This window comes from Lepidochelys kempii, chromosome 17 (assembly GCF_965140265.1).
Source record: "Lepidochelys kempii isolate rLepKem1 chromosome 17, rLepKem1.hap2, whole genome shotgun sequence".
In the NCBI taxonomy this organism is placed as follows: domain Eukaryota; kingdom Metazoa; phylum Chordata; order Testudines; family Cheloniidae; genus Lepidochelys; species Lepidochelys kempii.
Genome location: NC_133272.1, coordinates 7728734 through 7743361, shown reverse-complemented (window position 1 = coordinate 7743361; position 14628 = coordinate 7728734). Strand labels below are relative to the sequence as shown.

The following is a 14628-nucleotide window of genomic DNA, read 5'->3' as shown; positions in this document are numbered from 1 at the left end:
TATTATTTTTAAAAATCACCATGGACCTGTTTGCATTGGGTTTTCTGTAACCTATTTTGTAATTCAAAAACCTAAGCTGTGGGACTAAACAACTTGACTACTTTTTTAAACATTTTATGGAAATTCAGTTTTATATGGAAAAAAAGACCAACGATGCTAGGTTTCTGTTTTCTAATAACCCATTAGGAGACGTTTCAAATCAAGCTTTAAAACGTATTATTAACCATCTACTGAGCCATTTGAAAGATACATGCCTATGATAAGAGTATTGTATTCCCATTAACCTATGGGATGGTTCGAGACATCTCTTATTCACACAAAACTCTAAATGCATCTAATTAAAGCCACCAGATCAGCTGTCCATATTAATCACTCAACAGTTTAATTAAGGTAAACTAGCTTGTCAGAAAACTAGCCTTCTCTCTATTCTTCACCATTATTGACTTTTAATAGTTCACTGGATTAGTAATTACTTGTTTATGGCATTATCAAATACCTGTGAGACAAAAAACACACAGTATGTGACCAGGAACAGTTTTAAACATACCCTTAGTTGGAACCTGAGGATAAATTTACGCCATCAAATTAAGGTTTTTAAAAAAGCCAGACTGTTACGATTTAATTCAGTCTACAACCCAGAAGGAAAGTAAACTGAACCAGAAACATCTTAATGAGTGTTTGAGATCTGGAAGCTGATTTGTCACAAACTCAGATTAAATAGTTCTTTTGGATAAAAACTAGACACGAACAGGAGGTTTAGTGAGATAAACATTTAACTTATTTTTATATGCATTGTTAAAATACATGCAGAATACATCTGTGACATCGGATCATGTAGACAAGTACACTAAGGACAATAATACTAGGAAGGTAGTTAACACATACAGATGCAAAGCTTTCCGTGATGATCTCAAAGCGCTTTACAAACTAACTATGAGTACGTAAGGGATACAAAGATCCATAGCCCAAATCCTGGAAGATATTTAGGCACCTAACTCGGAGGTTAGATACCTAAAGACCTTTCAGCAGCTGGGCCCTATGCCAACCAATGACATGCATCCATCTCCATGGTGGAACACAGCAGATATTTAACAGTTTAGGACAAATGGCCCTGAAACAGTACTAACTAACGGGGATAGTCCCATCTAACGAACCGCCGCCACCACTGGCTGAAGACCTTAGGTTTTCCTTGGAGTCTCCCATCCAACTAGTGACCATACTTAGCTTATGAGACAATCACAACACAAGATAATATGGCTCCCGGCCATTATCAGAGGCAGTGCCAAACTGTTTAACTGAAGCTGGAGGGAGGGTGGGAATAAAAGCGATGGATATTCTTGATTTTCCCTAGGCGTGCCTGCTGCCATCAGCGATGAACACTTGTTCTGGGCAGAGCTGCCACCAGTGGAACACTTAAGCATATGAACATTAACCTAATTCCTGTTAGAGATCAACCAATTTCAGCTCTCTCCTCTTCTAGGGGAGTATTTCATCCTAATAATAAAATCTCCACTGTAGCATGTTAGACTAGCAGCACTGTGGTAGCAGGCTGGGTTTTTAAGTCTTAATGCTGCAATGTCGGTAAGGGATTCTACATAAACATGGCTCTTTAAAAAACAAACAAACCAAAAAAGTAGTTTTTTGCCTTAAAACTGTATATGAAATGGGGTTCAACACCCCTTGCTCTAAGTAATCAGGATCTTTTTGAAGCTGCTTAATTATTCTCATCTGGCACAGCCTAAATAAGGAAGTTCTGTCCCACATCTCTCTCATGGCTGTACATTACAACTCAATGTGGGTCACCAGCATAAAAATCATTATGAGACAGGGAAAGGCTTGTCTGCCTGCAGAACAACCAAGCAAACATGGAGGAAGTGGGATGAATGGATGAAACACAAATTGTTGAGTCCTGAATCATAAAATTCCACCTGCCCTACAGGGTGAATGCCACTGCTGGCTTGTAAAAGACAAGACTGCTTTCCTGCAGGAGATGTGGAATCTTAAGATTCCAGGACTGTAACCTATAACAATACTGTATGTATATTTATACTGTCTCAATGCTGCTTTAGTCACTGACTTGTGTGCCTAACGTCCTTCCTATGACTGAAGGGACGGGGAAATAACTTGTACTTGAACTTGTATTTGATCTGTAATAAACATAAGAGGTATCTAAAATGCAATACAATAATAAAATGGCATTTAAAAAAACAGGGAGTCCTAAAAGCTTGGTTGTAAATTTAAATAATTAAAAAACAAACACTGAAATGCACACGGTCAGACTTTTAGAGGTGCTGAGCTACCACAATAATCAATTAGAGCTGTGGGTGCTCGTTACTTCTGAAACATCAGGTCCTTTTTTATATTTACACGTGCACGCGCTTAGGTCTGACCTACTGGAAAGAAACCACATTCATTGTATTGTCACAGGTCTATTGTAATACATTCTACCTCTTCTGAGTGCAACGCTCAGCTCCAGCTCACTACCCTGACAAATAAAGGAAAGCACTTTATGAAACCAATTTAATTGGGAGGTGACAGAAAACATACAGCCATTTTCTTTAGCCTTATCACTGAATTGGCTTCAGCTCCAATCTCTGCCAAATCCCACTCAACAGAAGAAATTAACCAGGTCAGCGGAACAGGTGTTACACTGTGTCTGTCAAGGGGCTGGCATCCCCACAATTACTTGCACACAATGAAGCGGTAATCTTTACAGATCATCTCTCCCAATAAGCATATTGGGGACAAGAGGAGAGGAGAAGGGTGGAAGGGAGGGAGGGAGAAGGGGAGAAAGGGAAAAAAAAAAAAAAAAAAAAGCAAGAAAGGAAAATGAATGTGTCGTTGCCTCGCGGCTCAGCAGATGTCTGTGCGTGATGTACGAGGCTAGGATAAGCTGTCGTAGCCTGCTGCCAAAGAGTGGTAAGTGATTAAAGCCTCCACAGTCCTAAGCACCATATTTAGAGTCTATGGGGTTTCAAGAGTTGCACCCATTCCTTGCTGTGCTGCCAGATGTTGTCGATTGGTCCCCGTTCCTATTCGCTGTGTGCGAGCGGCAGCAGTTGGTACAGCAAGAAATGCAATCTGGAACGTTTCCGGAGATGCCGTACATTAAACGAGTGTCACCCATCATTCACCTCTACAGAACGCTGAAACAACTCCAATTTGCTGCCACTTCCCTCTTGGGAAATGGCCAAGATACAGTTGTGCCTGGCAGCCCCATTTGTTTTACTCAGGTGTTCCTCTTCCCTCAATGACCTCTATTAGTTTAAGTTTTAATTTAGATTAACCCCAGCACCCCAATTAACCAGTGAGGGGAAAAGCTACAATGTGACTAGTCATAATTCTGAAATCAGAATGTATCGAAGTTAAAATTATTGGTAAGGAGGAAGGGCCATTCAACTACTGCAATTTTTCTTTAAAAACTTAACATTTCAGGGCCAAGAAAACCCGCACGGTACAGGCCTAAGGTTTGCCAGTCAGGGCTATTTCTCCCTGTTCATTTCGATATTTTATTATGCTGATTTAATCTGCAAGATGCTCTTGTTGCAGACTTGGACTCCTGACGATGGGAGCAGATTTGTCTGCATCTCAGAATTATCTCACACCAATATTTAGCACTAACATCACAGATCTGGCCCGCCAGTTGCTGTTCAACAGCCCCTTTCTGCATTTGAAAGTGTGCAGATGGAGCCAATCTCCAATGCAGGAATTGCTGCGTCCCTCCCTGCCACAGAAATGTTGTTCAACTCATCCCAGGGCTAGGCAGGATGCTCGGATTGTAACACACAGTCCTGGGACCCAAGAGATACAGGTTCCATTCCCTGGTCTGCCACCTGTGTCCTGTGTGACCTTGAACAGGTTGCTTACAAGGTGAGACGTTCAAAAGCATTTAGCCTTATCCTAACCCTGATCCCACAGAAGTCAATAATAAAACTCCCATTGACAGCAACAGTAGCAGAGTTAGAACAACGCTGAGGACTCCTGAAAAAATCACCCCCTTAAAATTTCTCAGTGCTCTTCCAATCTGTAAAATGTAGACAATAAATACCAACTTCACAAATGTTCTCTCTCTGTTTGGTAGCCCAGGACATGTATTCGAAAAGTCTACTCGTCTGGTCGAATTAGTTATGAGGCCCTAAAAAAATCACATAATCTCCCTTCTCCATACTCCAATTGTTGCATTATTTTACTTCCTGATCTAATGAGATTTCCAGGTTTCTAATAATAGAACGGCATTTGTTTAGCCCTGATGTTAAAACCATCTCTGGATCCTTGGACTAGCTATTTTTTTGGGGCACTGGTCCAGGACTTAATTTAGCAAATCACGCCACAGCACTGTAATTTCCAGTATGCATTTTATGTGGCTGACATTATCATTTGCTAACTGAATTACAAACATAATGATCACCCCAGTCTGCAGACTCCGGAGTACTGTGTGTAGTCTCCCTGCTTCAGTATGAAAGGAGCTTTGGGAGCCCAGCACCACTTTCAATCTTCATGCAGATTAGACAGGTTTTGTGTTTGGATGAGGGTAACTAATGTGCCACTGAGCAACTTCAAAAATTCTATTTGTGATGGGGCTTTCCCACCCACATAAGCATTTGTTTTTTTCTTTAAAATATCCAGTTGTAGAAACTTCTGTGATTTCCTCTTTGTACAGCAATAATCACCAATGAGAACTACAGAGACTGGTCTGATTCAGCAGGCCTGACCCACATGGGTAGAGTAGTTTCAATGAAGTCCATAAGACCCCTCCCCATGAGGCAGGGCTGAAGGATTGACCCATAAAGCCTTGAATAGTGATTTCAGAGTTAAAGCCTTTGGACAGCATGAAATACGGATAACAGGTAGAGATTACAGATGTCCAGTCAAGCAACTAATGTGGTGTTTCTCTAAGAGAAATCTTTGGGCAGAAGAACTTATTGCTGAGAATTTACTGCATTAACTCCAGAAATACTAAAAGCCAACTTGAGCCATGAGACACAGAAAAGATTTCTAGAGACCCACCTGGTGGTAGAAGTCATCGTCATCAAAGATCTCCTCATCCAGGTCTTTTAGGTGGGTGTTGGATTTGGCTTGAGGGACGACCTCCTGAAACAGCAGAGAGACATAAGCCCACACGTGCCTATGCTTCGGGCAGCACCCAAACACGGTATCATGTCTTAAAGCAAGTCTAACGCACTTTTGGTGGATTTTGGCGGCGATCATCCCTAATCCATATTTTCCACACCTTATGTTCTTCAATATGTACAGCCTTGGGGCCCGTTAGAACAAGATCTAGATGTATTCAGCTGTAGAAAGAACTCCATGGAGAAGTGGTAGAAGCCCCATTTTTAACTCAACTTGACAAAAAAATGAGTAATCATACAACTAGGAGCTATCGTGGATTGATAACGGTTTGGATGAAAGGACTCAATGGGCCTTTTCCATCTCCAACCTCAATGACACCATGTAAAGCATACAAACATTTAAAAGCATGGTGGAATGGTGAACACCTTCCATTACAGGAAGTTTTTAAGCATTTGATTATTATAAGGATAGGATTAAAGGACTTCTAATACATGGGAAGGAAATGGAAAAAGACTGCCAACAAAAAACTGGTTTTATGATTACCTAGCTAGGAAACAGGCACAGCCTGCATAAGATATCTCTGACACATTGTTATACTTAAATGTAGTTGTGCCTCAATGCATATATGGACCTTTATATAAAAAGGTAGTGGAAAAAATATTTTTTCAAGTGCAATAATTCTACATTAATTTTTACAGCTGAGTGTTTACTATTCCTTAAATACTAAGTTGATATAGACACTTAAAATATTTTGCAGGTGAAATGCAATGTGATTCTTGGTTCCAACTTCCTGGTCAAGAGCTTTAAATCCCATTATTAGGATCAAATTTTGCAGTTGCTTCTTTAAGAAGCAGAATGTGACAGAACTGACACCTATTGCAGGACCAAGGTAAAGTGCTGGCATGGTCCAACCTTGAGTCTTGCTCTGCCTATCAGGAATAAGTGTAGGAACCAACACACACATTGTGAAATACAAAAAGCACCTCAATCATCTTTTAATCCATTAAAATACAAATATGGTCACTTCATCACCTTCTGCATAACTCTCCCAATAACAACATTACTTGTTAAAGGATCCATTTAATTCATTTGCAGAGAATTTCACCACTTCCACTGGAAACAAAACCTCTTACCGAACATCCGGGCAATGATTCAGGGATGGGCTGAGATTCCTGCTCCAGCTTTCCAAGTACCCTATACACAGATCGCTTAGTCTGTGTCCGCCGTAGTAATCTCTCTTTGTCCATCATAATATGATCAATCTGAGTCAAGATTGAACGCTCAAAGGCACTGAAACCCTGCAACAACATTAACTAGTGTCAGATAATGCAGAAAGCTGCTGCTCAAGGCAGCACTGTTCCTTTATCTTTCTGTGTCAGTGGATAAGCAGACAATGTTCCTACTGGAGAAGTTTTAGTTTGGATTGTTGCTGTTGTTGTTGTTGTAATATATATTATATATATAAAAAAAAACCCAACAAAAAATAAACCAACAAAAAGATACTGCCCTGAGGCAAGCTGAAAGCCTGGCTTAATAGACAGGCTTCACTGCTCTAGCTCAGACAAACTTCTCAGTGATTAATATTAACCCCTACATGCTGGGCCCTGGATCTCTTAGGACAAAATGAATTGCCAGCTGAATTAAAGTGTTCAGGTCCATGTATTTACAATAAATCATGAAGTAAATAGGGAAATATACGGACTATACACAGTGTCTTGTCTCCAACGCACAGCGGACTAATACCAGCTGCTTCAGAGGAAGGTGTGAGAAACACAGGAGCAGGCAGTTCTGAAGTAATCTGCCCAGGGGGAAAATTTCCTCCTGACCCTGCCAAGTTAGAGCCTGGCTTATGCCCTTGAAGCATGAGGCCTTACATCCCTTCCAAAATCTTTGGGGATTTTTGTTTGTCGTGGGCGTGTGTGTCTTAATTCTTACTATTGCAACTCTAGATGGAACAAGGAATGTTCCCATGTCTGAATGGCATGAAACACTTCAGCAGCTGTCCCAACGTCTCTGGTAAATTTCTCTCTCTCTCTCACACACACACACACACACACACACACACACTTGCCTTCCCCAATTTGCCAGAAGCTAGTTTGGTCCTGTCATGCCACTTCTGCAAGGTGTTGTTCCGATACGTTCTGAAGTCAGCAAATCGCTTAGCCATGAATTCTGGATAGTCTTCCATCTCTAGCTTCCGTTTAGGGGGGCCTTTCCGCCTCATCTGATCCTCACCTCCCATCTCTTCATCACTACCACTGGGGATCTCCTCACTGCTAGAAATTAAAAAAAAACAAACATTTTGAAACTCTCTCTAACAGCAACTCCTCTGCTGATCACCTTGCCATCTTTTTGTTAGTTATTCAGAAGTCAAGTCGCTCAACCCTCCCTCCCACCACCAGAAGAAATTACAAAACACAAGCTTCCGGTGAAAACAGAAGTTCAAATGCCATTTGTCCGCTGTGTCCATTTTCCACACAGTGGGAGCTGGGGGAGCAGAGCTGAGATGGCGAAGGTCAGAGCTTTTATGTTTTCCTATTTAAAAAGTTAACTACCAGGTGGGCTTTAGCAAGGCCCAGACACAGTCTTGTTCTGTATTTACCTCTCCACTTTTGATTGCTTCCCATCTACCAGATGCCTTGTGCCTGGATATCGATAGAGCAGCTCATCCTGGAGGTCCACTAACGCTCTCAGCAACGCCTTCAAGGCTTTATAACCTGCAGAAGAAGAGACACCAGTGACAATTGCAGGTTGATCCCAGCTTCTGATGAAGCCTTAGCGTGACAGCTTCTGGCTTCTTGTATTAAACCTACATTCCTGCCACAGATAGCGCAGATCTTGTTAAGCCTCAGAGGCGACTATGTTTTCACCAGCCCAGTTAAAAATGTTGCTTAACATATATAACTCTCTTTTTGTTACTGTCAAAATAACTGCACAGAAGGATATTCCTAGAAAAGAAGGAAGGGAGCAAGGAGTATTTTCTAAACTGCTGAGCGGTTACACATCGATCAGTCTATTTAACTGACACACTACAAGTTTGGGTGTTAAAAGATTAGCATACTGAAGTAGCAAGTACTGTGGGCTTAGGTATCTGATGGCACAAGGATGTGACAACAGCCCCTTTTGCTGACTAATTCATTGCCCTCCTGTGTTATTTTTTGCAGCAGGCACCAGCCTTGGTGTAAGAATATGAAGCAATTCCAGAGAGAGAATATTTATGTATCCTACCTACACTTGCGGTGGGGGGGTGTGTAACAAGGGAAAATGAACTCCTGCAGAGCTATGACTACTGCAGCTTTCCACGCTACTGTGCTCACCAGGCAGGAGGTAGAAAAAGTTGGAGGGTAAGTAAAATTAAGCGTAGCAAGAGCTGACCCCTGGGAAAAACAAACAAAGACCTGGCAAATAATGAGAGGATTTTGACCAAAGAATGAAAACTGCAGGCCTAGAGGTTTATAAGCAGAGAATGTCAGTCTCCAGGCCTGCCAACTGGGCACCCTTCACAAACTCTACATTCACTTACAAAGACAGAGTGTAGTTAAACCAAAAGAGAATTAAGGCAGAAGTTTAAGGGTTATCCTCAGGCAGCTGTTTTCCAGACTACCTGCAGGCCTAATTGCCGAAGGTGGCCTATTCGGTATCAATCAGCCAAAAACCTGGACAGTTGCTAATTCCTTCACGTAGCTGTGGAACACAGTCCCTGTCGAGAGGAGCTTCCAATCTACAGGGACAAACATTCGAAATCAGACACAAGCCCAGGGTGATGGGGAGATGGATTTGTTCAACAGTGGTACAACAGCTCTGCCTAAAAAGGTAGGAAATTAACCTCCATAGGCTTCCCAGAAATTAACCTCCATAGGCTTCCCAGGAAAACTCTCTGTTACCTGGTTAATAAGCGCCTCTTTCCAGGCCTTGCCAGATCTCTCTGGAACTACAGTCTGCAGTATCGCTTATTTCAGAGGCTGCCCACTGTTGATATTACCAACAGGAGGCCAGAGGTCTTGGCATTCGAACTAGGCCTGTATCTGGGAACCGTTTCACAGGCATCTGTACCTCGTTTGAAAGTGAGCTGCCTTCATTTGTTTCGTTGTTCCTAGACTGATTACCGTCAATACGAAGAGAAGAACACAGAAGCAGGACTACTGGCTTTCAACAGAGAGCTGAGAAGAGAATCCAGCAGAGAATCCCAGTGCTTGGGATTTCCAGTCCTTGCCGACATAACCATGCAAAGCTCTGTGGTTTCAGAAGCTACTCAAGCTACTACACGAAGCCGACGGGACATCCCACTGAATTGGGCCCCCCACTTCAGCAAGTTGTTTCCCTATTGTGGCTCCACAAGGATGTTTCTTGTTCCAAGAATCTTGTATTTGGGAATGGTACTGTAAGCATTATCTGAACATTTCATATTTCCCCACAGGAAGACAGCTGCAAATGTCACTTAGATGAGGAAGTGGATACCATGATCTGTGTTTGCGTGTGGAGCCAAATTTTATTTGTATGTTTGTAAATATTCAAAGCACATGCTGTTTTGGCCTTATTACCCGATATGACAATGGTAAGTACACAGATTTAGTTTGGGAAGCTAACCACGCTCACACACCTGGCGCCTGTTGCAAAACATGCAATCGGTTGCCATCAATACTATAATTCAACCACTGCATGATGTCTGACGCTTTGAGAAGTCTTTACAGCTTGATGTTCCTAACAAATTCAAGTACAGTAAAATCACTGGCAACCTGACCATCAGTCTGCAGAGCAGTGGCATGATAGCTCTAACATGTTCAGTTTCTTGCAAGGAAAAACTTTATGAAGTGTAGAATAGTCTTTCCTGTAGACAAAAAGCAAACAAGAGACCAGATGCGATCTGAAGTGATCCAGACAGTTTCCCCTTAAAAGTTTGATCAAAAAACGATTATGTTGGCATTAGCCTGGGGACAACCTCTGTTATGCTCATAACCAAAGGCTAACGAAGGAAAGAAAGGTTCAGAGAGAACTAGAGAGCTATCTCCTGAGGCTCCTAATTAATTTGGTTGCCCAGACTTGGTCCATTTAGATTGGAAATTCGTTGGTGCAGAGCGAGACCACATCTTCCTTGATAAGCACCAAGCACATCCGCACCTAAACACAAAATACTTGGCCCATTTCTAGACACTTCCTATCCAAGGATCTCAAAGCCCTTCACAAACAATAATTCTCAACCACATGACACAGGTATAAACCCCACTTAATGTACTAGTGGGAAACTAAGGCACGGAGAATAAATGGGGTGTTCACCGTTACCCAGGAAGTCCATGGCAGAGCTGGGACTAGAACTCAGATCTTTTACCACAGACCATTCTTCCTCTCTAACGAATCACAAAGGGCTAGGTCCTTACCTGGTGTAAAGTGAGTGGAGCTATTTCAATTGACAGCAGCTGAGGATCTTGTCCCAAATCCTTCCCTTACTTACTGGATAGCACAACAGGAAAGGGGGGGAGGAGGGGACATTTTATTTTAATTTGGCCTTTTTTTTTTTTTTTAAATGGGAGACGCAGAAAACCATGGATAAAATCAGCAGCAAATCTTCATCAGCCACATGAAGGCAACAGAAGTGGAAATCAGCCCAGACATGCCAGGGTCTCAATCTTTTGTATGTTCCCATTGCCGATATTACTGTAGCCACAGGACCCGGCTAAATGATGGCCCGACCCCAGTAACAGTAATGTCAATGAGAAGACTTTTGCTACAGATCAGCAGTTACGCTTATCCTCCTCCCGTACGTGGCTCATTACAGACACATTCTGACAGCTGTTCTATAGAAACCTATTAACGGATTAGGCTGCCACACTCGTAAAACAGTCATGTGTTCGCATCAAAACAATTCTAAGAGACAAACAGACAAAAGCCCTTAAAAATGCATCTGTGGTACGCAGTTGAAGCAAGGGCATCATCTGCAAGAGGCAAGTGCCCCCGCCCTGAGTGCACAGCTTAAAACAGCAAAATCTTTTCCTGCAACCCAGCTAAATGTCCCCAGAGCTCCTGAACCTGCCTTTTTTCTACCCGCTGTCTACCTTCCAGTGGCAATGCTAATTCACCCCAGGCAGCTTTGATCCAGTCTATTACGGCTGGAGTAGCACTCCAACTCTTCTGAGGTGTAGCAGGGCTATTGCAAGCAGGCAAGGAATAAAGACAGGCTCAGGCTCCCTCAGGATATGAGATATGGACCCCAACAGAAGCGAGGATGGGAAGCAATTTTATCTGGAGTGAAGGGGGTGGGGAGGGCAGGGCAGACAATGACTATATGTCTACCCTGGTGGGAGGGCTAATTATTCCAGGCACTGACTTCATCATGAGCCTCTTACAGCTGCATCATTTCCATGTTTTCAATTCTTGTGTGTTTAATGGCATTATTGGATAGGGTTCTGGGTGTTACTAGCGGGTGCCTAAGTGTGCTATAAACTCAGCAACGCAAGCTGGTATCACCCCCTGATACTGCACTGCCTGATCCATTTCAGCATTTAATTCCAAAATGGACTGTTTTCTAGCAGATCCCTCCCTCCCCCACCACCACCACCTTTGTCCTGTTTGCTTTTGGGAAAGGAACATTCTAACTCAGGAATGAAGACAGGGTGTAAACTACAGCAGTTTTATGAATACAACCCAGGAAATGGGGGAGCAAGCCCCCGCCCACCCCCATTCTTTTAGCAGGCTGTTTTTAAATGCTGTTCGTGGTCCGAAATGGGCCACTAAAGCAGAGAGGTGTCATAAGCACACAGACTTTTTCTTAAGCATGCCAGCACGTTAAAGCAGTTTTCAGATTAAAAAAATCTTTTGTTTCTATCCTACCCTCATTTCCCTTTGGTACAAAAGAGAGTGCCCTCGTAATATACCAGTGGGCCTGGAGAATGGATCACAATTAGCCCTCATATCATCTGAGTGATATCCACGTGTGGACCTGACCATGCAATGGGGAGGGTTCCCAGGGCCAGCACATCTTTGCTAATTTTCAGTATCTGGCGTTTTTTAAGACAGGTAGGTACCCGCAATGCAGTTTGAGCAGCGATAAAACCTGGGCGAGGGTCACAACAAAGCTTCTGCCACTTACTCGGGTTTGAATTTACTTAGGTTTGAATTACTTCTTGGACTCAGCGCACAAGCTCTCTGTCAGCATTAACCATGCCCTGTGTTTGTTTTGCCCTGCATCTGTTGTGTTCAGATGACTACAGTTGTCTACACTTTTGCTTGGCTCCGTTTCCTTCTCCAGTGGTACCCCACCTTAGACCCCAGCGCTCAGTGAATAGAGACAGCGTTCAGAGCGTAGCCTGAAGTCCCTTTATACAAAGCTATTCTGAAGGCACTTTACAGAGCAGCTCTCTACTCCTGTTGGACCCTCTGCTTCCACACCCCTCTTCCACATGCTTTTTTGTTGCATTTTTTATTTAACTCACATTGTAATCTCCCTGGGGCCAGTACTGTGCCTTTTAATTACCCGTCAAGTGCTATGCCTCTCTATGGGGCTATATAATTACTGTCTTTATACTGGGACTCAAGACATTTGTGAAAAGTCTTCAAATTAATAATCTAAATTTTAAGTGATTTTGGGTGCCCAACTTAAGGAAACTGATTTCTGGAGGGCAGATGCTCAGCACTGTCTGAAAGACGACATGCCTTTAAGGTGCCCCAATATGGGGACCCAAAATCACTGCCCCATTTGAAAACGTAGACATGTAGCTTTCTGCTCCATACGCGCTGTGTACAACAATGCCAAAATGAAGGTGGGGATGCAGCAAGACCTGGGAGAACAGTACACAGCCACTTCTCCCAATTCTTTGCTCCCTGGACCACTTACTCCCAGTCTAAAAGTGCCATTTAAAAAAAGAAAAGAAAAAGATTATGTTGAATGGGATGCGAGGTGAGAGGAAACATTTACTGCTGCCACGCGAACAAGTGAAACATGTTTTGAACCTACCATCCAGTTTAAATGGGAATCCTGAGACTGTCCCTAGCAAGAGGCCAACTCGTAAGAGTCACTTTTAAGAGTCCATGTGAGCCCCTTTATTTTGTGTCCAGGAGTGAAAAAGTTGTTGCAGATCCAGAAGACAGCATATCAATCCAGCAAGAAAGCTGGGAGCCAATATCAGTAAATCAAACTGTGCCTTTCCGTTAATACTCTCTCATATGTTCTCATTTTATGCATCCCTTTACCGAGTCAGAAAGTAGCCCTGGAGTATTTAAGCTCCATTCAGGGATAGCACTGCCATGTATCAAAGTGTCAGGAGACCCACCATAGATGAAATCTGTCCTACTGCTCTCAAACCACAAAAAAAAAAAATCAATTTTGTCAATGCCAGAGCTTACAGGCACGCTGGCTCTGTTGCTGGTCCTACCCCCTTGTTTGAATCAGTGGCACTGGTTCCTGCATCAAGGATAACCAGGGCCAACCAGCCATACTTTGGCCAGCCTAATTTAAAGTCAGAATGCAGACAGTGGCTCAGCTATACTAGAGACTGACCCCCAAGTACAGCTAAGTTGGTGTCGTATGCAGGATGAGGACTTCTTCAAAAGCTTATGCCACTGTAAACCCAGCCTCTCTACTGCAAGAGAGGTCTCTACCTAGAGACATGACCCGTTCACCTTTCCCCAGCACTAGGTGGGACCACCCTTTGCCCCCAGCAGTGGCAAAGAGCACTGAAAGCAATTTGTGTAGCAGCAAGGATATGGCTCTCTGCAAGACCACTGAAGTCAATGGGACTAAGCCCATGATGAAAGTTAAGCAAGTGCTGGAGGGCCAGATTTTCAAAAGTATTTAGGTGCTGAAAGATCCAGACAGACGCCTAGTAGGGTTTTTTAAAAGCACCCAGACACCTAACTCCCCTCACACATTATTTCAGTGTTTCTTGTGGGGGTAACAGCAGCATGTTTCCTCCCGGTTCTTATGACGTGGGATATGGAGGTCCTAGGATGAAATCCCAGGTCCCATGAAGGTCAATGGCAGAACTCCCACGACTTCACTCCATGGAGTGCAAGTTTAAGCCCAGAGGTGCCACTGGAAAACAAAGTCTGAAACTTCTAGGGTAACAGATGCCCTCAGCTCTGCGTGGCAGCTGCTGGGTCACACTCCCCACCCAACCAAGCCAAGGAGTGGAACTGAGTCTAGAAGGGAAGAGGATCACGGTATTGTGGTTAAGACACAAGAACTGAGGGGTAGGAAATCTGGGCTCCATTCCAAGCTACACCACAGACTTCCCGTGCCTCAATTTCCCCATCTGTGGCATGGAGATAATGGTAATCCCCTACCTCACAAGAATAAGTTCATTAGTGTTCATGGGCACCCAGTTACCATGGTGATAAACATCCTATAGAAAAGATGAATACGCAAATCTCCTGTCTATGAAGATGAGATACCACCACAGAGACTAGTAAGAGGTAGGGCAGTGGGTTGGGGGGAGAGACAGAAATCAAAGAGGAGCCACAAGATAAAAATAGAGGATTATTTTCTACATCAATGGCTATATAGCCCATAACTATACTGAAATAAGCATGAGACATGTTACAGTGTGAACAGTAGCAATTACTGTA

General features: G+C 43.1%; 1 protein-coding gene across 4 annotated transcripts in view; it reads right to left on the bottom strand.

Moving 5' to 3' along the window:
• The window catches only part of AATF (apoptosis antagonizing transcription factor), an 83766-nt gene that overhangs the window by 42249 nt on the left and 26889 nt on the right, over nucleotides 1-14628 (bottom strand). For all 4 annotated transcript variants that reach the window (XM_073316095.1, XM_073316094.1, XM_073316097.1 and 1 more), the window contains exons 5-8: nucleotides 7673-7787; nucleotides 7142-7346; nucleotides 6204-6368; nucleotides 5008-5091 (exon numbers count right to left, since the gene is read on the bottom strand). In XM_073316095.1, the coding sequence (XP_073172196.1) occupies nucleotides 5008-5091; nucleotides 6204-6368; nucleotides 7142-7346; nucleotides 7673-7787 (569 nt within the window). The remainder of the gene's footprint in view (nucleotides 1-5007; nucleotides 5092-6203; nucleotides 6369-7141; nucleotides 7347-7672; nucleotides 7788-14628) is intronic.